Source organism: Gordionus sp. m RMFG-2023, chromosome 4 (genome assembly GCF_954871325.1).
Source record: "Gordionus sp. m RMFG-2023 chromosome 4, tfGorSpeb1-WG-v2, whole genome shotgun sequence".
Classification (NCBI taxonomy): Eukaryota; Metazoa; Nematomorpha; class Gordioida; order Chordodea; family Parachordodidae; genus Gordionus; species Gordionus sp. m RMFG-2023.
The window spans coordinates 3,740,777-3,764,330 of NC_088778.1; the positions used below are offsets into that span (position 1 = coordinate 3,740,777).

The window sequence follows — 23,554 nt, forward strand, 5'->3', positions numbered from 1 at the left end:
TTTAAAAGTAATCATTTCAAACGTAAAAAAATATCATTTTATACGACCCTTTGATTGGGTTTTAAAATGATATACATGCTTAAATTTCGATTTTGAAATGATATTTTACAATACAAAATGGTATAGTGTAGGCCCTGGTTCACTTCTTTAATGTTAGGTTTAAAATGCTATTCAAAGTTAAAAGACATGAAACTGACATTTGATTTTTTTTTTAACATAAGAAAGCGTTTTAAAAAAACGCAACGTTAAATAAGTGATTCAGATCGGCTTCTTATAACGAAGAGGTGGGATGGGGGGGGGGTAATGACAGGTTTAATTATATAGATTTGCTAACACTAGGCTTACAAATATACGTATCGAATAAATGCATTAATGGTAATTGTTCGTCCAAGATTTAATTTGATTGATAGATGTTAAGATAAATTTTAATAAAGAGGCAGGTTAGATGCTTATAACTGCTTTAACAGTTAGCGCGATTTCGCGTATGTATTCTCCGCGCCACGAATTCGCTCAAACCATGAATGCGGAGTTAGGCGCCTATTTCAAAAACGAATAGTGCTAATTGTATTCGATTCGTTCAAACCCATCGAATTTCTATGAAACTGAAATTCGAATAATTTGTTTCTCTCTCCTTTTTTTTGATAAAAATCTGCTGATGATAAAGAACACGTGATTAGTGTTATTAACCTGCTCAATTGTTGTTCGCCCAAAATAATATTGAGCGAGTCCCCGAAATTTCGCCAATAGATGTCCAACCATTTCCTGCATCTACGAACAAAATCTCCAGGGTCGCGTAATATTTTTCGGATAAAATTTTGAGCTAACCATCATCTAACAACACCACATGCGATGCGATCAAGTAATTGACGAAATTAAAATGTACAACGATTTAATTTATAATGCCGAGAAGTGTTGTTAAGAGGCTCGATTTAAGCCTATTTTTTAAAAGGGCTTTCTCAATATTTTAGCCAGATGATCAAATCCTGGTGCCATACATGGGCAAAATCTTCAGGCTTGCGTGATATTGTTCTGGATAAAGAGTTAACCGTTTTTTAAAAATCGGCTAAAATCCGGCCGGTTTTAACGAAAGTAGCGGCAAGCCAATTTTTATGGATTAAGAGTTTTTCTTTATTGCGTCTTCTTTATAAGACACGCGATTTCTTGACCATCCTGTCAGAAATGGCAAATAATTATAATTTATTTTTTTTAAAAAAACCATAATAATTATTCGTATCCGTACTATTCGATTTGAATTATTCAAAATGAATCGAATATTCGATCCATTTCTGAATAGGCCTAATTGTAATTTATTAAAACATAGTTGTAGCAATACCAAGTATTCTTCGCTATTGATGGTAATGATGAAGCGGCGGCCTTGATTGTGGGATTCTATCACGCAACTTCCCAATGGTATGACTCCCTAAAATGATTTGAAATTTAATATGTAGCAACGTAATCGTGAACCCAAAGTTTAAGGGTTATATATAATATTCAAATGATCAATAATCTGTAACATGATATGTAGAAAGAGATTAGAGAAGATCACAAGTCCGCTCCCCCCCTTCCCAATTTTAATTTACAGAATGTGACGGGTCCCAAGGATAAAATCATGCTGAAATTAAGTTTTCCAAGATGGGAGAAAGAAACATCTGCCCGGTCGGGTAATGTTTGATCTTCCTTAAACCTTTTGTTAACTATGATTGCAGGTAAAAATAAATTGAGATAAATAAACATGGCAGAAGTTAGGGAACATATATAAAGAGTAGAGGTATAATAATCTAACTTAAAATATTAGAATAGGAATGATAAGGCCAATCAAAAAAATGTATAGGGTAGTTCTAAATATATTATATATACATCAATATCACTTTTTAAAAAAATATGAAATTTATTCGGAATTTATAGAATTAAGGCAGAGCAGACGATAAAATTTTTAACGCTTAAAATATTTTGCAACGTTCGATTTTTGATTTGCCACCTTTATTAACCTTATGCCCTAGAATGACAGAACACTCTTGTGCGGTCTTAACCTAAATAATGTTCATTGGAGAGGGGGGGGGGTGGTGAAATAATGTTTAAATAAATTTAGCAAACCTTGGGGTGAAAATTGAAGGTTTTCCGTTTTTCGAAATCCTTTTTCTCGCATTCGGGGTAATAAAACAAGTAACCATCGCGGATCGCGAAAAATCTTTTAAAATTTGAATATCGAAATTTATATTTAAAAAAAAAAATTAAATAGTTACAACAACAATGGCTGATGAATGATTGGTTAAAATGCCATTTTAAAGCTTCGTTGTATACAAATCAGCTGGTCACACGGTATTTTGATTTACCATATAATTTTTTTTTAATATACATAAAAATGAAATTCTGATATTTTTTTTTTCCATTTAAAGTTTTCGTAAAATTTTAAAATGCAAATTATTTATACGAGAAACCAAAAATGGCGAGTCATCAGCTGATTTGTATTGATACGCATTTAAATGAATGAATCGTCTTCAGTCTAGGTCTAGGTAGTATACTATACATCATTGCACTAGACAAATAATGGGTAAGATTTTCAAAATATAACATCTTATAAGGTTTGGCTCAAATAGACGTTCCCTAACAGTTTAACCAATTTTTTTTTTTTACAAAACTGATTTCACATTTGTTAACCGTAATACACCAAGATATAGGGACACGTGATAATCCTTCTTTCATTATTAGATAGATAGCGCCACAGCGAATGACGCCATTTAAATACCCCATAAATATAAAACATGTATAGTAAAATAAATGTTAAACTCGGCTTATTTTTTACAAAAGAAAAACTTTATAAGTTCCGCCAGCGATTATTTTATAAGTTCCTTCCTACCTTTCCCATCGATGTCGCTATAAGAAAGATAGGAAAGCCGAACCCTTATTTTACAGACTCTCTAGTAAAAACTGATTTTAAAACAAAACTAAAAAAATATATAGAATTTCTTAAACTAAATTTAAATTATATTATTTTCCTTCATGAGGTGGGAAAAAAAATTAGCCATCTAATAATTACTCAAATGCATTGTATGTATAAGTAACATACATATATATATATATAATAAGATGTGGTGTGTCCTATAAAGAAAATAATGAGATAATTACGTACGTTATGCTATTTAAATAAAATTAGAACAAAATTTCTTTCGACTGAATTATCTTTATATGTTTTATAAAAATAAAAATTTATTTTTATGATAAAAAATTATATCGATATTTTATTATTATAAAATATTAAAATAAATAATATTTAATTTTATAACAAAAATTGAAAATATTTCTAATATTTAAAAAAGAAATATTAAAGCATGATGTGATGATGCTTTGAAGATAAAAAATGATTAAAAAATTTTTTTATCAAAGTCTCAGATACACATATTTATGTTACACAACAAGATATTAGGATTGAAATGAATATATTGAATTTAACTTTCTCCTAAAGTGGGTCAGGAAATCTGTGTGGGATAACTTGAAAGAAAGAAAGAAAGAAAGAAAGAAAGAAAGAAAGAAAGAAAGAAAGAAAGAAAGAAAGAAAGAAAGAAAGAAAGAAAGAAAGAAAGAAAGAAAGAAAGAAAGAAAGAAAGAAAGAAAGAAAGAAAGAAAGAAAGAAAGAAAGAAAGAAAGAAAGAAAGAAAGAAAGAAAGAAAGAAAGAAAGAAAGAAAGAAAGAAAGAAAGAAAGAAAGAAAGAAAAGAAAGAAGAATATTTTACTTATAATTTAGGACAAAAATAATTGATTTGATTTGAATTTTTGTTTTTTTTAAACGAGAAATAATTTATTAAAATTATATCTTAAAAATTTATGAAAGGGTCATGCGTGTGAGAGTATGAATAAATAAATAAGAGCCTTTCAATAAAATAGAGTCACTCTTGGTGGCATTTCATGTATTTTTTTTATCTTCGAGTGATTGAGGCATCAAAATTTTTTCATTTCATTATCACACTCATAATGGAAGCGGGTTGGGAATTGGAAAACTAAAAAAAATGTGCAAAGTAAAATCAATATTTTATAAAATAGATTTTCATCGTCCGATACTTTAAAATATTTAAAAATTGGTTACCAGTGGCTGATTAACTCTACCATAAATTTAAAAATTATAATAAAATTATGATTAAAAAGTTTTATTTAATATTTGAAAGGATAATTTATATTTTAATGGTTATGGGAAATGATAGGCTGAGAAAAGAATAATAATCTTATCTTATTTGCTTTTATTTGTATTTTTTTTTAATTATTCATTTATATTTCATTTTTAATAGAAGAAAATCTTATTTTTTCTTTCTAGGCAGTATCTAATCTGTATTAATCTAATGTATTAATAAAAAAAAAGGTTAGCGTTTTAAGTAACTAAGAGATTAACAAGAAAAATAAGGACATTATTAGTGATCTGCATCGGGCCTATTTTTCAAGCCCGGCCCGGCCCAAAATTTTTGTAAAAAGTTTTGCCGGCCCGGCCAGACCCGATGTTATTTAAATATAGAAATTAATTTTTATAATTACTTAAAATAGAAGATATATAGAGTTTAGTTTCAATAAATTAAATCAAAAATTTTTATTTTACATAAAAAATTCAATATAAAATTGATAAATTTAGATATATTTAATAAAATTTCCAAGGTCCGACCCGATGTTATTTAAATAGAGAAATTAATTTTTATAATTACTTAAAATAGAAGATATATAGAGTTTAGTTTCAATAAATTAAATCAAAAATTTTTATTTTACATAAAAAATTCAATATAAAATTGATAAATTTAGATATATTTAATAAAATTTCCAAGGTCCGACCCGATGTTATTTAAATATAGAAATTAATTTTTATAATTACTTAAAATAGAAGATATATAGAGTTTAGTTTCAATAAATTAAATCAAAAATTTTTATTTTACATAAAAAATTCAATATAAAATTGATAAATTTAGATATATTTAATAAAATTTCCAAGGTCCCACCCGATGTTATTTAAATATAGAAATTAATTTTTATAATTACTTAAAATAGAAGATATATAGAGTTTAGTTTCAATAAATTAAATCAAAAATTTTTATTTTACATAAAAAATTCAATATAAAATTGATAAATTTAGATATATTTAATAAAATTTCCAAGGTCCCACCCGATGTTATTTAAATATAGAAATTAATTTTTATAATTACTTAAAATAGAAGATATATAGAGTTTAGTTTCAATAAATTAAATCAAAAATTTTTATTTTACATAAAAAATTCAATATAAAATTGATAAATTTAGATATATTTAATAAAATTTCCAAGGTCCGACCCGATGTTATTTAAATATAGAAATTAATTTTTATAATTACTTAAAATAGAAGATATATAGAGTTTAGTTTCAATAAATTAAATCAAAAATTTTTATTTTACATAAAAAATTCAATATAAAATTGATAAATTTAGATATATTTAATAAAATTTCCAAGGTCCGACCCGATGTTATTTAAATAGAGAAATTAATTTTTATAATTACTTAAAATAGAAGATATATAGAGTTTAGTTTCAATAAATTAAATCAAAAATTTTTATTTTACATAAAAAATTCAATATAAAATTGATAAATTTAGATATATTTAATAAAATTTCCAAGGTCCGACCCGACCCGGCCCGAAATTTTGACTCGGGCCGGGCCTAACTTTGCAGATCTCTAGTCATTATAATAGCTTTTAGCTTTTGCCCATACTTAGCTTCCCGCAAAGCGATTTTTTTTGCGGCCAAAAATATGACCCTAGCCCAATTTAAAAAGCATTTTTTATGTCCGAACCTGACAAGAGTACACAAATTTTTTGTTTCGGTCAGACCCGAGCCGATTTAAACACAAAAAAAATTTGAATTTGAATATTATTAATTTTATTTATTCACATATTGCCATCTTAAAAATAAAATTATATTGTGACCAAAATAAAGTCGCAAAACAGGGTATAACATTTTATTTAACCTGACAGAATAATATGATGTATGCAAAGTAGAGTTTTAAACTGAATCACAATTACAAATCGTATTAATAGGAAATTGTTAATTTTTGGGGAAATAGAAATTACGTAAATGAATCAGGTGAAATGTGTTAGATGAAAAATGACATGTGATTCTGATTGACTATGGGCAAGCTGCACGTACTTGTTACGGACAACAGTTCGAAAACTGGATCACCCACATCCCACCTTAAAAGTAATTAAAAAATACTGTAGTTTTCGGGTATAGGCTTTTGTTTTTTGCCCAACTCTTATTAGCCTATAGACTTTTATGCAACAGTCTTCGGACTGTTGTGCGTAACAAGTACGTCCGGGCTTGCCCACAATCGTGTAGAGAGCTCCTCATTTTTCCTTCAATGTCAGAGAGCAAAAGCGCTATAAATCGCGTATCATTGAGGATGTTTCTAATAAAAATTTGATTTTCGGGCCTCTGGTAGAGCCGCCTCTTATAGCCAACCCGAGCCTGAGAAAAAGTATTTCGGTTCGGGCTTCGTGAATCGATTTAGTAAATTATATATTAAATTTAGAGAATAAATAAGAAATGTCTAAGAATTTCAGATAATTTTGCCGTTTAACTTCTCCAAGGATCATTTAAAATTAATATATATAATTTTTTTTTTATTATGTTTAAAAGTTCGCGGCTAAATTTTCTCGAAAATCGCGGAGGTTTATTTCACATGCTGAAATCCATTGCCGCGAAATGATTTTTTTTAAAAAATTCGGGCTCAAAAAATGATTCAAAGTTTTTAAAAAAATCACGTTGATGCCAAGATATTAATTATACACGACATATTTTATTATTCATAAATGTTTATGATAAAAAAGATAGGTGTAATATATAATAACTAAAATCTAAGATGGCGAATACTAAATTTAATTTTGCATCCTGACGTTCTTATTGAAAAACAAGCAAAGATTCGGAGCGTTGTTTTACATCAGATTTTAATTAATTATATGATGTTTTAAATCATTCTAATTTATACTAGTTTGTTAAAACTATATAAATCCTAGTATTTTGTGGCCATATTTTGTAAAATTTCAGCTGTTACATCGGTAGTTATAGGATGCCACGAATTGCATAATAGAGATTTGTAAAGAGCACTGCCTAGTTGGTAATTGATACGCATTTCTATTATAACCGCCCATCGGGCCTGAATATGACAAATGTTTGTCGGGTTTTTAAGATATAAAGGGACCGACGACATCTTTACCATGCTAACTTTAATCCAAAATTTTAGGAAAACCCCCATTTTTAGTTAAAGTTTCGAGCCCCGAATAACTCCAGTGGTGTCAGGGTTTTTACTTAGGTTTTAGATGATTGTCACTATCATAATTTACTATATCATGACAATTAGTGAAAGTGAACCGTACCGATTAAAACCGCTTCCACAACCCTAAACAAATTCTCTGTATTCAGATCCAGTTTAGAAAAAAATTAAATCTAAATGTAGTCATTTTGTGGAACTTATCAAGACGTAGGATCTGTATACAGCAAAACCAGGAGGGTCTTATAGTTGGACGTGGCTAATGACAATAAAATATTTTAGACTTTTTTATCCAATCAAATTTTACGAGAACAAGAAAAATAAAAAAGCGGGGGGAATTTATAATAATTCTTATAAAAATAATCATTTCCTCATTGCGACATTTAAATATTTTATTTTCTATACTAAAAAAGAAAAAAAAATTTAAAAAAAAGACTTAAGTTATTTTTTTTTCTCTTCACATTTGTATGTTAATTAACTAAATAGTTATTGTTGTAATACTCATTTTTTAAAAAATAATCCCAAAAAGGAAAGTATTAACGTTATGCGAATATCATCCTAAAAAGCCCAAGGATTAAAATAAGATTCGTCATTCTTCGACTCACTCAGCTGTTTTTTAGAAGAGGAAGAAGAAAAAAAATGAAAGGAATCGAAGATAAATCACTGGACATCGCTATAATAAAGGATATTTTGCGACAGCAAACCCTGAAACGGGGCGTGGAAGACTATCCCGGTCAGCAGCAAAACGATATCGATTACGCCAAATCGAAAAACGAAGCTAACAATATCGCGAAAAAATCGGGTAAAAGAAACCGTTTCGGCGGCAAGAAAAATTCGGCAATGTACGTTTGCTACGTTTTAGTAATTTTGCTGTTCACCGGTTTGCTCAGGGAATATGTGAGGATCCTAGAACTCAAAATGCTACTTCAAAATTGCGCTTCGGAAAAACATTCGATCAATTCGCAGATGGATATATTGTACGACCAAAGGGTTAGAGACAAGTCTTATATATATATATATAACTTTTATATTTGGAGAGTGTAATATTACTATAATTAGAACTTTCCAGAAATTATGAAGGAAATAAAGGGCGTGCCTATTTTATTTTGGTAAAAATATTGGAACCGGTTCGTATTTCTTAAATCATTCATGATATATATATATATATAATAAAACTAATAATCAGAGTTTTGAAATATTCAAATATTTTTAAATCTCTTGAAAAGATTTTTTTTTTTTTTTGAAACAAGATTGATAAAACTTCAAATCTTTTCTTAAGGAAATCCTTTGCGATTTTTATTATGCCACTCGAAAAATAACTATTTTATTTGTTTAAAATATAAATTTTAATCTTCTTTATAAAAAAAAAATATGAACAATTTTGTGATTTTCAAAAGATTTTAAACTCTATTAAAATTTTTTATTAAATCATAAATATATATTTTTTTGTTTATTTCAAGGTTATTTTTTTTAAAAAAATATATAATTAAAAATTCGGAAAACAATTCGAATATTTTACCCGACCCGGCCCGAAATATATTTTGCGCAAGTTGCCGGCCCGATTTTTTAAAATTTCAGCTGCGCAGATTTTTGATCGATATAACTCTCCATCGAACTCCGCCTCTTTTTTAAGGGTGTACCAATGACATATAATAATACCTAGACTGACGATTCATTCATTAAAATGCATTTTTAAGCGTCGTTAAAAGCAAATCAGCTGGACCCGCCATTTTGGTAACCTTTATAATAATTATTTTCATGTTAAAAACTAATATTAAATTGATAACTTACTTTCTTATTATCTCGATGATCAGGCAATTCTTTAATAAAGTTTGCATCAGATATAATATAAAATTAGGCTCTCGTTTAAAATTTTAATATTTATTACAGTAACCAAGATGGCGTCTCTAGCTGATTTGTATTGATGTACACTTTTAATGAATGAATTGTCAGTCTAGGTATTATTATATGTCATTGGGGTGTACTTAATGTTTACACAGCGATTTAAAAACTAGAACTTGGTACCGGAAACGGACCCATTTTAAAATTTCCGGGTGTAAATAAAAGTGCGTGTATGTGTAGAGAGAAATGGGCACTATTTTTATTTATTGTCCAACGCAGAGATCTGGGGTTATTAAAAACTAACACGTGGTTAGGGTAGGCCTATTCAAAAAACGAATAAGACTTGAATAATGTATTAATTCCTATTCTAAAAATTAACTCTTGGTATACGATTCAAATAATTACGAATAGAAAATATTCCATTCGTTTAAACGAGTCGAATACGAATAATGGCATTATTCGATTCGTAAGCTTCGGAAATAAAAGACATTTTTTTATTCGACCCGCTAAGAATTTTTTCGTAAGTTATCCGGCCCGACCCAAAATTTTTACTAGTCAGGCCCTGCCAATTCCGCGGCCCTTGGGCCGAGTTTACGTATTTAATATGAAGCATTTAATGGAGATATCTAATTCTAAAAAACAAAACGCCCTCTATATTATGAAATTTAATCGATCAACGAATATAAAAAACACATTTTGGAATTAAGCTTGTTGTAAATGATACAATTACTTATAATAATTACTTTCAATATTTAATATTCAAAAGTATACGAACACTTATCATGTATTATTAAAAACTTTTGATTTGACTCTTATACACTTTTAAGTGTTATTTCGTATTTTTCAAGGTTTTTAAGATTTAAAAACTGATGCGAAAATATTATTATAAGGGATAATAAAAAAACTGTTTATTTTTTTTCCCAGGGAAAAACCAACTGTTTTATTTCAAATTTTTTTAAAATTTATGGATAATATTATATATACAAATTAGTGTTATTTAAACGGATCGCTTTGAGTCGATTTTTAAAAACTGTTAACTCTATATTTTAGCCAGAAAAACACGAGGCAAGCCCGAAGATTTCGGTTATAGATGGCCCAAAGGTTTGAACATCTATTAGCAAAATCTCGAGTCGTGTGCAATATTTTCCTAGTGTTGTTAAAACCATCTAACTTTGGCCAGCTCTAAAAACGTCTTAGACAAGTTTATATTCGAAAAAAAAAATAGTCTCTATCAGTGAGTTGAGGCTAAACTTTGACCTGTAAGTCAATATTGGAATTGGTCAAATCAACATCACTAAATTTTTATGGCCATAATATTGAGTTGGAGTCGTTTAACAACACTAATACAAATATTGATCGCAAATTTTTCAATTTCAAAATCATCTTAAATATGGACATATACCAATATTTTGTTGAAAAATATTTTCATTTATCAATAAGGTAATTATGTTGATTAACAAGGTTTTTCGTCAATTTTTTTTTTTTTCAGTTTTAAAAATTAGATGCGAAAATGTATAATAATAATAATAAAAATTCTTTGTCAATATTTATTTTCAAATATTTTTTGAAATTTAATTTATATTTTTTTTAAAGGCACTGATTTTAAGTCAAAATTTTTGTTTTCCCGCTATTTTAATAAACATTACTGGGTGTTGTTTAAACGGCTCGTTTTGAGCCGATTTTTTAAAACGGGATACCTTTTAATATTTTTATCCAGAAAAAAATATTACGCAATTCTGAAGATTTTGCCCGTAGTAGTGTTGTTAAATTACCTAACTCTGACCATCTCTATTGTGGCATAATCAAGCTTTTAGCCTAAAAATATTCTAATTAAGCTTCTAAGTTGAGTCTCAACTTGAAGATTAATTGGAATATTTTTAGATAAAAACATGGCTACGTATAGTTGACTGAAGTTAGATATATTAACAACACTAGCCCGTAGAAGGAACAAAGGTTTCTAGACATATATTATCGAGATCTCGAGGCTTAGGCAACATTTTTCTGGCTAAAATAGATATTAGACGTTTTTAGAAAATCGGCTCAAAACGAAGCCCTTTAACAACACCAAACATTACCTTCTTTCGAATGTTGGACGCCATCTAACGGATTTATATAATTATCTTCTTAAATAAACGCGATCTAACGGATTTATATAATTATTTTCTTTCAAATATTAAACGCCATCTAACGGATATATATATTTTAAATTATCGAATAAATTGTTCGGGACATTTTAGGTTAAGAAATCATGCCTTTGAATAGATATTAAACAAATTTAACTTAAATATAAGATAATATTTTTACGAGTTCTTGCCAATTAAAAAAAAAAATTGATTAGAAACATAACTAATTAGTTTTAAGATATTTATTTTTAAGCAATAGAGCATATTTATTCGTACACTTGTCAAAATTATTTATTAAGAAAATAATTAAATAAAAAACAAGGAATTATTAATATCCAAAAAAATAAACATATTATTTTTATAAACTTATTTTTATATATATATGATTTCTTACTTATTTGCCGTCTTTAAGAGTCCATTTTTCAAAATGGCTCGTTTAAGATTTTAGTTAAAAATATTACGTAAAGCATCGAGATATGGGAAATAGATAGATGTCCAAGCACTTCTGAGTCTGCCCAACTCTATGTGCAAAATCTTTAGGCTTGAATAATGTTATTTTGTTTATAATCTTAATCGGACTTCTTTTTTTTTAACAACACTACTATTTATATTTTTTTAGATATTTTCTTTTCCATAATTTTTTTTATTATACAAGATTTTCAATATGTAACATACCCGCCGAATAAACATAATAAGGTAAGTAAAAAAAAGAAAATATTAAATAAATTAAAAGTAGTGTTGTTAAATGGCTCGTTTTAAGCCAAAACGGCGAATTTTCCAGAAAAATATTACGCAAACCTGGAGATTTTTCTCGTAGATGGCACAAAGGTTTGGACATCCGTTAGCGAAAGTTCGAGGATTAGGGCAATATTTTTTCTGGCTAAAATATTGACTTAGCCAGTTAACACTAGTTAAAAGGTGTCCCCCATCCAATGTTCATCAACATTGATAATTATTGAGCAAGATTGCATTGCAATCAAAGTATCTTTTTAAATATCCTTATCTATATTGAATTTATATGTAATCAAAAGTTAAAATTACTCCTGCCACTTAAGATCTAGATCCCGACATTTAGAGTTATGCGGTGCTCGGAATGATTTTTTTCGTGATCAATTTAATTCCTATCAGACATTTATTTATTTTTTACTCCCCTCCCAGGTCGCAATTATACACCATATTAAGGTAAAACTAGGACTCCTAATCAAAAGATATTTCAATTAGCTGTTATTTGATACCAATCCATCATCATATCAACATTTAGTGCTGATCAAATTATTCCTGACCCACCTAGTAATATCGAGAGGAGGCGCTTGGCTTGTTACCTATTCATAAGATCTTTTATAGCTATCGATTGATACCATAACCATATAAACTTTAATAAGGTCAAGAAATAACAACTTAAAATTTATGGGTCTGAAAAGGGTCGTGTTCAGAGCTGGTTTAGTCGATTTTTAGACCCAAGACCCGGGTCTGGGTTTTACACAACCAACCAATCAACAACACTAGTCATATAAGTTGTATCAAATTTTTATAATATCATATCAAAGCCGAAAAATAAGAACGATTGCATAAAAGAGCAAAAAAAAATAAATTCCAAATTTTGGACATTTAAAAAATGGAATATCTTTTTTAAGGAAAAAGTTAAATATTTTGAAGTGATTGTCACTTTTAAAAAGCAAGCGTTCTTGTAGAATGCTTATTTAGTCAAATAGAAGGCTTATTTTTTTGGGAGAAAGACGATCTCTAAGACCGCAATTTGGGAATATATATCTTTTTCTTTCGGTGTAAATAAATATTATATTGTGGTATAAATATACACATTTTTTTCGGTGAAATTATTTCGTTATCTAAATTTGTATCCTTCCTTCGATTAAAATGTTATAATAAAAAAATAAGGTTACTTATTGCAATGTAACTGTAGCTAGTTACTATTTTTTATAAATATGTAAGCAACTTTTAAAAAATGTAACTCTTATAACCGCTTAAAAAGTAGCTCTAAAGTACGTTTTTTCTTTTTTTTACAATGAAAATAATTGAGCATTTAAAAAAGGGATTTGAAAACATATGATCATTGATTACGCTTGTTTAGCATGTTTTCTTTAAGGCGAATAATATGGGAGCTAACAGAATCATTGATTTGTAAATATGTTTCTTAGTTGACTCCAAAATAATTAACTTATTATAGATCCTTGGGCAAAGATATAATTCAAACTTTTTGAGCTTATTTAGTATCAAAAAAAATGGCAATCGAGGTAAATATTATAATTATCTGATTTAAATCAACTGATTTTTTTTCAACAATAAATCATGATTTTTTCCAACCCGTCTTTAAATAGTGAGGTCTTTTTTTTAAAAAAATATAATATTCGAAATTTTAAAAAACACAAAATAATAGATGAGTCTAAAGAGTTTGATAGATCGCGAAAGGGAGATAAACCAAAAGTCTCAATCAGAGTGGAACGCGAAAGAAGGAACGCTAACCGCGAAATCCAAGAAATGCGACGAGGATCTGACCAAGGAAAGGGAACGATCCAAGGTGGTAACCAAGCAGAGGACCGACGAGCGCAAGATGTGGCAAATAGACAAGAAAAAATCGCGGGACACCTTGGCGGCCAAGTACCAAGCGGAACTGAACAATAAAACCATGGCGCTCGGCTCCAGTTTGCAGAGGTACAAAGTCGACGCCAGGTCCCTGAAGGATAAATTGAATTCTTGCAGCGGGAAGGAGACGGCAAGTCAGAAGATAATCGACGAATTGGGGAAAAAAATTCTGGCCCTTGAAACTAAGCTCAACGATCAAATTACAGGGATTGTGGCACAGAACAAGGAAACGGATGTTAACAATCAGGAAGAAAACATCATTTAAAAAAGGGAGGGGGGGAATAAAGAAAACTGGGGGAGGGGGTAAGGTTTAGAATATACTTTCTTTTAAAAAAAATAAATAGATTTAACAGATATTCAAATTATTCCCTGCATTTTTAGGGGAGTAAAGAGGGAAACGGCTCAATTATATTATAAATGGGGGGATTTTAAAAGAGCACCTTATTACATTATTCAAAGGGTTAAATTTTGTAATATAAAAAGTTGTGTACTCATATTTTGAGCGTTATTATAGGTTTTTTAAGGTAAACGGCATCATTAAAATATTAAACACTTTATAAATTTTATTTTTTATAAATTTAATTTAATAAATAATTCGATTATTTTTTTGCCGTGAAATGATTTCTTGTTTGATTTTTTTTTTTGTAAAAATTGCCAGAAAGAAGAAAAAAGGTTGAATAAAATGCTAGTTAGTTAGAGCTAAGTAAATAATTACTTTATATATTATATTAATTTTTTTTATTTTATAAAGATGTGTGGCAAAAAAAAAATTTCCAATTAAATTTTTGTTTTGAAATACCGCTTATAAATATTAAGAATATATTTATAACGATTTTATTTATCGGTGTAGGTATAAAACATCCAAGTCAGTAACAAAAAATTGAATTCAAATGAGGGGTGGGAGGTGACTATAATTGTTAGATTTCACAAATTGTGTACAGATAGTCAATAGTCTCAAGATAACGGGGATCCTATTTGAATTCTAAAAAAAAATATTAAGAATGATTCATATATTTTTTTTAAATTACTGGAAAAATTGAATAGATAAATTAGTGGACTGAGCTTGGTGGCGATTAAATTTAGAACTAAACTGACGTCTGGGCCAGTTTCTACCCCCCCCTCCTCCTCCTCCCTCATACAGCTGCTTCTTAACTATAACTAAGTTTTGGTCACAAGGAAGAAAAAAAACAATTTTTGTAGCGCTTTTTAAAAAATAATAATTTTAAAAGTCAAAATTAAATATGATTTATAAGCATTATTTTTTTCAAAAGTGCCATATTTCAGCGTCCTTTTTCGATAGTAATTTAGTTAGAGCTAGTGTATACCTATAAAATAACGAATCGAATAGTCGTATTATTCGTATACGATCCGTATTTTCGAATCGAATAATTCGCTAGACGGCCCAATTCACTCGAAATAAGTGTTGTCGTTTAACGGCTCGATTTTGCTGATATATTAACATTTTAGCCAAAATAAATATTACGAGAACCTCGGTGATTTGGTTAATAGTTAAAAAGCCCAATTAAGATTGTTAGCTAAAATAATATAGTGTAAGCATCGAGATTTGGCAAATAGATGGTCTCCAAGCATTCCTGCCAGCTATGCATAAAGTTATTTCGGTTACAATCTAAATCGGGCCGGTTTTTTTGAATCGACCCGAATCCGGCTTTTTAACGGACACTACATTTTATCGTATATAAAGAAAAATTTCAATTTTAAATAGGTTTTATTTTGAGAGAAAAATAAAAAATTGATAAAAAAAAAAATTTATTATTTTTAACAAGTATGGGAGCAAATCATAAAAGTTCATTCATTAAAAAAATATAAAAAAAATTATCTATTTAAAAAATTATGTTAAAAACACACACAAAATAAAAATTGAAAATAAATTTTATCATAACTCAATGACATATATGTTAAATTTTTTTTTTTTATAATACAGTGTATATAGGGAATTTGGGGTTAGAAAGAGAAAGAAAATCACTGAAAAAATATGTGTTTTTTGTACGCATGAAGAAAGGTTGAATTTTTTTGTGTTTTTTGATTTAAAAAAAAATTTTTTTTTAAAAATTCTATATTAACAATCTATAACATCTAAATAAGATAAAATATTATAAAAATTGTTTGACAAAAAAATAAATTGAGGTTATATGAGAATTTACGATAGAACTCAATAGGAGATCCATTAAAATTGGTTATCTGTTATTCTTATCTCTTATCTCTATTCTGTACTGTTATCTTTTTTAAAAAATATATATATGTATAAGATGGAATCATGGTGAGTTAATGAGGTTGACTGGTTGAGAATGTTTGAAGAATTCTTATAACAGCATATGTAAAATAAAATATGATGCCAAATCTTATACTTACATGGGGGGGGGGAGGGTTAAACCGTTTAAAAAATGGAGGGAAATATTCAAAAAACAAATATGCAAAGTTAAGGTTGGTAAAAAATAAAATAATATTTTTATGAATATTCCTTTAGATGGGGAAAAAATTGATGCTTAAAATTTGTTGTTTTATATATAAAAAAAATTCATATAGCTAGAATACTCCCGATGTTATTCTGGTTTTTCTTACGGTTAATTTTTATTGAATCGTAATTGAATTAGGAAAATCGGCTGATAATATTGGCGTAAAATAAGGGAGAAGAAAGGTAAAATGGAACCCCATGTATTCAATATTCTACTAACGAGCGAGCAGTCTAAAATACCTGCGTTTATGATTATTTCCAAATCCTCATGGTTTATTTAAAATAGATTGTGGGAAGAAAAGCGGGAATTATAGATAGTGAATCGTCAGAGATTCCGTATCCCGTTACGACAAGGACCTCGAACAGGACCAGCTACTTGGTGCGTTTTTACGCAAACTTATTTTATTAAAATTTATCCGATAAAATATTAAATTAATTTATATATATATAAATTCGAATTTAATTTCTCATATTCCATGTGGTTTGTAGTGTATGTATAATTTGAATAAAACATTGTATCTTGATTTTTTTAAATATAAAATTTCCTTTTTAAATTTTCGATTTTTAAAATTTGATTGACATTTTTATACTTAAATTTAATTTGGTCAAATGTGCCGGGTTTGAAGCCCTGGCGGCTAGTTCTGGTTAATTTTTTTTTAAATAAAAAATTACCCTCAAGCCAAATTATTTTCATTTCCCGCCAAAAAAACTCGGAATTCGCTAAACTAAAACAGAATAGATTTTTTTTCCTTTATAGATTCTCAGGCTCAAATTTAAAATATAAATTCAACTTGTCATTTCCGCTAATAGTCAAACACCCCCCCCCCCACACATTTCCCGAAAAACAGCCAATCATGACGTTCCAATTTTTATCGCTTAAATTCCAGTTTTGATGATATCGATGCATCTATCCAGGTATTTGAATTTATAACCGAACTCAGCAAAAGATTTTATAGTGCCCAGCAGAACCCGAAAAAAAAGATTAATCGATGATAATAATTCCATTTTTTTTCTTTCTTTCAAAAGGGTAGATTAATCTAATACAAATATTTATTTACTTACGTGGCATAATATATTAAAATTTAAGAACAAAAATGGTAAAATAAGAAATTTGTGTTATCATCATTAATAGCAGTCGTTTTACTATATGAAAAATCAACAATATGGGAGACAAATAATTAAATATTTGATTTACGCTCGTTCGGATAGATGTTGAGAAGAAAGAGGCATTAATTTTGTTATATCTAAATCGGGGAGGGGGGGGGGTTGCGTTCATAGTTCGATGATAGCTCTATTTTTAGCCGATTCACAAAACTGCATATAAAGCACACCGGTTTTATAGCCGCATATACAAATTGAGCATGTCAGCCTATAACGTTGTAATCTTTAAAAAATATCTTCAAATGGCCTTGGAGCAAAGCGGGACAAAATTTTTGTTTAGACTTACGTATATCACTTTTTATTAGTATAACTTATTTACAATTTTTAAATATGCGACGAGACTCATTAATAGAAATATGAGTTCAACCTCAATTTAAACAAGGGACGCGTTACGTTTTTGTTAATTTTAAAAATTACGGCATAACGTAAACGTTCAATTTATGCGCACTATTAAACTTTTTTTAAAAACTAGTTATTTTTTATATGGCGTGCGCTTATAAGATTGAGATGAAATCAATTGATTTTAACTATTAGCCAACTATAGTTGCAACAATTCTGTTTGAAAAATTGAAGCGTCCTAAATCAATTCAATAACTATATTTCTGATGCCTTTACATTCAAACGCCTAGAGTATATATTACTCTGTTGAAGAGTTTTAGTCAATTTCAAAAAAAAAATTACTAAACCTTGTTATATTTAAATCCGAATATTAACACATTCTTCCTTTGGCTTTTCTTTAAAAAATCATAGTTCAACTCTCAAGAAATCGGAAATAAATTAAGTCGCGTCGCAGTGGATGTATTTGCTTCGGCCATGCTCATAAATCAAATTGACGGATTTATTCTAGCCATTACCCAACTATACTTACAAGTCAAGCAAAAAATAGAATAATCAATGACTTATGTGGGGTTTTAAAAAATATTTAATTTCTGATATCATTTGCTTTAGTGAAAGGCTATTTTCTTTATAGCCAATCAAAATCATCGTTAATATTAAAAGTATCTTCTGGAAAAATTTAAAAAAAATATATCTTTCTTAATATTTTGTTGGATTTTCAAATAGGATATCTTTTTTTCGCTTATTCTTATTAATTGACGTCTCGAACCATTATAAAGCAATGAATAATTTAGATGCTCAAGGGAAGTATTATTAATATATTCCTAGTAAAATATTTACTCATGTAATTTTTTTACAACAGATAGTAGCAAATTTTGATCAAATTTATCATGCTCAATCATCCGAGGAAGTACATTTCTTATGGCTTCACTACAGCGTATATGTTTATCCAAATTGAATGGATTGTAATTTACTGTTTATAAAAAAAAATGGGAAAAATTAGCGAATTTTAGGAACGAAGTAAATATTCCTCCAATTTTTAATTTAAGCACATTACAATTAAAATTAATGATTTATCAAATATTTGCTAAGTAATTTTTACAATCGACTAATGATTAAAATGTCAAATCGCCGAAACCCATGCTTAGCCCAACTTAAAATTTTGCATATTTATTAATTAATTCTATAAGCTATAAATAAAAAAAAATATGTCGATTTAGTTTTATGATCATTTCCGGTTTATTTCCAAGTTTTGACATTTAAAATTCTTATAACAATATTTAACATGATAAAACTCCGAGGACCAACTATTAAGGCTATATAAAGAAATTTTAATAACGCTTCTAGGTCAATTATTATATTCAAAGATATCTAAAATTAAAGGGACTGCATTTACCCCAAAATGCCCCATTCTTGGGTCTTTTCGGTATCTCAGACGCTGATGCTAACTCTAGTAAAAAAAATTTTTTAATAAAAATCTGATAAATAATTTCCAATAGTAATTTCTAAACTAAGATATTTGCAAGAAGTTCCAGAAGAACGATGGGTTCTGAAATTTCTAAATTTCTTTTTCTAAGCCAATTTTGAAAACGCAAACCTTAAAAGTAACCGGTTTTCAGAAAGGAATTAAAAACCGCCCGGCTTCGAAAACCCTCGGGCGCGCGAAATTGTGTCACCATTAAATTTAATGAAATTATATATTTTTTTGGAAATCAAAGGGGGGGGGGAAATAAAATAAACCCCGATATATCTAATTATTAAATATAATTTTATCAGAGATAGGCATGGCCATAATGCCCCGGATCGGAAATTGTTCCAAAGGCCGGGCTCGGGTTTGCGGGTATGTGATAAGCATACTCCCCCCTTTTTACACTCTTCCCAATTACTAAGGTTTTAAAAAAATATTTATATTTTTATCTCACTTCCTCCTTTTATTTTTTAACGATCAAAAAAAAAAAAACTTTAATTGTTTAATACAAATTCATGGTTCAAAATTTTTTTTGATATAAAATACAATAGCGAATAGCAACAATTGAAAGTTAACAAACTTATAATAATTACCTTTTCAAATTTCCATTTTTTTCTATTCTATTCTAATCCCTTCCATTAATTATATTCTTTTTAATTCATTTCGATTCTATATATATATATTTTTTTTCCTTAGATGATTTAATTTTATATTCTATTTAAATATTAATTTTTTTTCGTATTCCTTAACGTGTAATGATTAATGAATGTGATTTCGATTTATTATTTTTTTTGCTTAAAAAAAATCTCTATTTTATTCTTTATTCATAATTCATTCCCACCCCTCGTGGATCTGTTACTTAAAAAAACATGGACCTGACAGATACATTATGGGATCGGAGAACAAGAGACCTGATCGGACTGCCTTTTAAGAATCGGTCCAGTCAGATTTTTTCTCCAGACGGGGCTTTTGACCTTCCCTAATCCAAGGTATTTAAATTCCTAGGTGGCCCTAAGATGTTTTTAGTTTAAGCTAAAACCTTATTTTATTTCGCCATTACATTGGCAGCAACAGTTTTTACCGGAAGGGAACGACATAATGATCTAATGATTAAATAAACTATTTAATGATCGCAGTATATTATATAATATGATGATATTTAATACGTATATTAATGAAACCCAATTAATGTAGGTTATTAGTACATACATAATTGATAAATTTTTTGTATTTTATACTATATTATGTAAATTATTTCTCATGTCATCTTACTGTTAATTGCATTTTTTTAATTTATAATACACTAATTGCATTTTTTTTAAATATATTGGCAAACATTATATATAAACTCATCATCTCTGACCATATTTTAGTTACACCCTTAAAGTATTTTAAAGTATCTTAAAATAACGGCCAATCCGTAATTTTCCCGCATAGGCGTATCCAGAATCTTCCTAGGGGAGGGCACTATTAGGTGGAGTTTTCCGCCATAAATTTTATTGGAGGTCTTTAGGTCCGCCATTTTAGAGGGAGAGGGTTAGTGGTTTAGGAGCGGTATTTTTATTAGCTCAAAATGATGTTTGAGAGAACAGGCAAATTTGGGGATGGGGAAATCCCCTTTTAATCACTCGTTTGTCCGACACGAGGAATCGGGTATTACAATTCCTGTAATATCAGATCATTCAAATTTAAAAATCGCTCCCGTGGATTATTTAAAATTGAGAGACCAGGAATCCTCGAGGGAGGTAGGAACAGCTGTTATTCCGGAAAGATCTTCCACATATTTTTTTATTACCTATCAATTTAAATTCTATATATGAATAGTTCAACGTATATCTTAAAATTCATTTCAATAATATGTCCTAATCATTTCAATGTAATATTAATTCGTAATATAAAATTCCAATTCATTTGTCTCCCTCGACAAATGCTGCAGATAGAAACCCTGAAATCTCTGTTTGCATTACCTCATAGGATTTTCTATCCTGAGCTAATCATTCTTTTCTCTATATATATTTAATAGAAAAAAAATTCCTAATAGTGATATACAAATCTTAACCTGCCAACCTTAGTTAGGTAACGTCATATACCCATCAGTCATTTCGGCCAGTGTCAATCAAATTGGTAATTTTTAATTAACCCCTGAAATATTTTATCTTTGGAAAAATTTTACGACTAAACAATTTACAGAAGCAATAACTTTGGAAAGTATATTTTTTATTTAATTTCCAGAACAATGATATAGCATTCTATTTTATAAAGACATATATATAAGTGAAAAATAATTTATTCGTTTTAATTATAATAAAAAATTCCTGAGAATATTTAGTTAATAGATGTCCAAACCTTTGTGCAGTTGCTATCTATGAGCCAAATCTTCATGGTGGTCTAAGATTTTTCTAAATAAATATTAAGTTTGCCATTTTTAAATCGCCTCAAAATGAGCCATTTAACAACATTATTAAATGGCAATAGATAAGCATAATATAATAGGGAATTTGTTCAAATTTTAATCCTAAATATCTCCAAAAAATATAAAAACTGGGATGCTATAATTTGAATACTGTTAGACAAAATTTTACCCATATCACTTAGGATCCAACAAAAATCCAGTTTTTATTTGTGATATGGATTGAACCATAAAATAAATGAATTTTAAATTTAGCTGAACTATATCACGAAAAGAACTAGAATGAGAATGTTATTAATTATTTTCTCCTCTATCTTAGCCTAAAAATGCTCTAAAATTTTGCAAAAAAAAAAGAAAATTAGAATTCTTAGAATATGAGTTCTAGCCAGAAAAATATTATGTGTTATGTGTTTCAGGCTACAAGCATTCCCATTAAGCATATCATTGAGTAATGTATTATATTATACATTATTTTTAAAGATATTAAGCCTATAACCTGAAAGCTTCAGTTGAAATAGGGAGTGGGGTAAAATGTGGGGTGGTAGAGTAATTTCCCATAATCAAGGAGCAAACATGTATAATATCCATACCCCCCCCCACTTATCCCAAAATATGAATATACAATGTATACAATAGATGTCTATAATGGGGAGGGGGTTTATTCTATAAGCTATTTGAAAAAAAATCTGAAATTTTAGGGGGCTAAAAAAAACTACAGCACTATTTCTGGTTTTATTTTTAATCAATAAATTTTGGTTTTTTATATCACTATAAGATGGGATTTTATAGTTTTTATTCTTTTATGATATAAATAAGGCAAAAAATTCCCTCAGAAAAATATTAATCTTCTTTAATATTTAAAAAATATAATATATTTATACACATTGTATAATGTTAATTTTAAACATATATATAAATATAAAGATTATATCTTAAAATTTTCATACCTTTTACACCATCTATTTGAGCCAGAATTATTATTGATATTTTTCTTGTATAAAATTCCTGAGATTTGTATTTTATTTGATGTATTGGCATGGTTATTATTCTTATTAAGTGTCATAATATAAAAAAAAAATTGTTTAAATATATAACATATGTTTTAATGTATGAATTTAAAATTTAGCGCGAACAAGTTTAAATAGCGCACTTATACAAATATCCATAAAAAAATTTTTAATTCATTATTAAATTGTTAAAATTTATCATTTTATTTACTATAATCATTTAACTCTTTATCTGCGAATCCCTTTAACAGTGACAATCCTAACTTTACAAAGATTCAAAATTGTTTAGATAAAGTATCGATAGGAACACTTTTTGTATATATATTTATTGAGTAATCATCTATCATCTCTGTCAGAATATTGCTCAAAATATTTTACATCTAATTATGATATGTATATTTAAATAAGAAAGGCGAAATAGAAAGTTAATATATTGTTGTTTAATTAAAAAAAAATTATATTTTAATTTAAAACTTAATCAGAAACTTATTTTTTAAACTTATTTTTTTTTAAATACTAATATTTCTATATTTTATTTACGTTATTATTCAAAACGACTTATTTCATTTTAACTACTTTTAACTTAACATTCAAGAAACTTATATTTAAACTTTTTACATATTTATTTTTATATATTTTTAAAGTTTTATATTTTTATTATTATTTAAATATAGTGCATTATATAAACACTATGATTTATTAGAAATTTTAGTGTTATTTCTGTAATAGAATACAATTTTATATATTTTTTATGAAATGATACAATAGGTCAGTGGTTATATACCCGTTCAGTTTATTTTTCTTGGGATAATGTATGACTAAAAATGCTACCTGATATGCGAAAGGATTAATATATAATAAAAT

The 23,554-nt window shown here is 28.1% G+C and overlaps 2 protein-coding genes across 2 annotated transcripts in view; one reads left to right on the forward strand and one right to left on the reverse strand.

Moving 5' to 3' along the window:
* The window catches only part of LOC135928232 (pleckstrin homology domain-containing family D member 1-like), a 31,119-nt gene extending 8,373 nt beyond the window's left edge, over nt 1-22,746 (reverse strand). The window contains exons 1-3 of the mRNA XM_065464632.1: nt 22,631-22,746; nt 2,095-2,188; nt 1,334-1,420 (exon numbers count right to left, since the gene is read on the reverse strand). Coding sequence (XP_065320704.1) covers nt 1,334-1,420; nt 2,095-2,188; nt 22,631-22,746 — 297 coding nt within the window. The remainder of the gene's footprint in view (nt 1-1,333; nt 1,421-2,094; nt 2,189-22,630) is intronic.
* LOC135928051 (uncharacterized) lies at nt 7,762-14,100 on the forward strand. Its single transcript, XM_065464379.1, has 2 exons — nt 7,762-8,259; nt 13,630-14,100. Exons 1-2 carry the CDS (start codon nt 7,909-7,911, stop codon nt 14,098-14,100), a joined length of 822 nt encoding a protein of 273 aa, XP_065320451.1. The 5' UTR covers nt 7,762-7,908.
* Nucleotides 22,747-23,554: the final 808 nt, after the last annotated feature.

Excerpts from the sequence above, each read along its gene's own strand:
- LOC135928051 (XM_065464379.1), top strand. The coding sequence starts at position 7,909 with ATGAAAGGAATCGAAGATAAATCACTGGACATCGCTATAATAAAGGAT. Across the intron at positions 8,260-13,629 it reads ATATATTGTACGACCAAAGG|ATGAGTCTAAAGAGTTTGAT; the intron begins GTTAGAGACAAG and ends ACAAAATAATAG.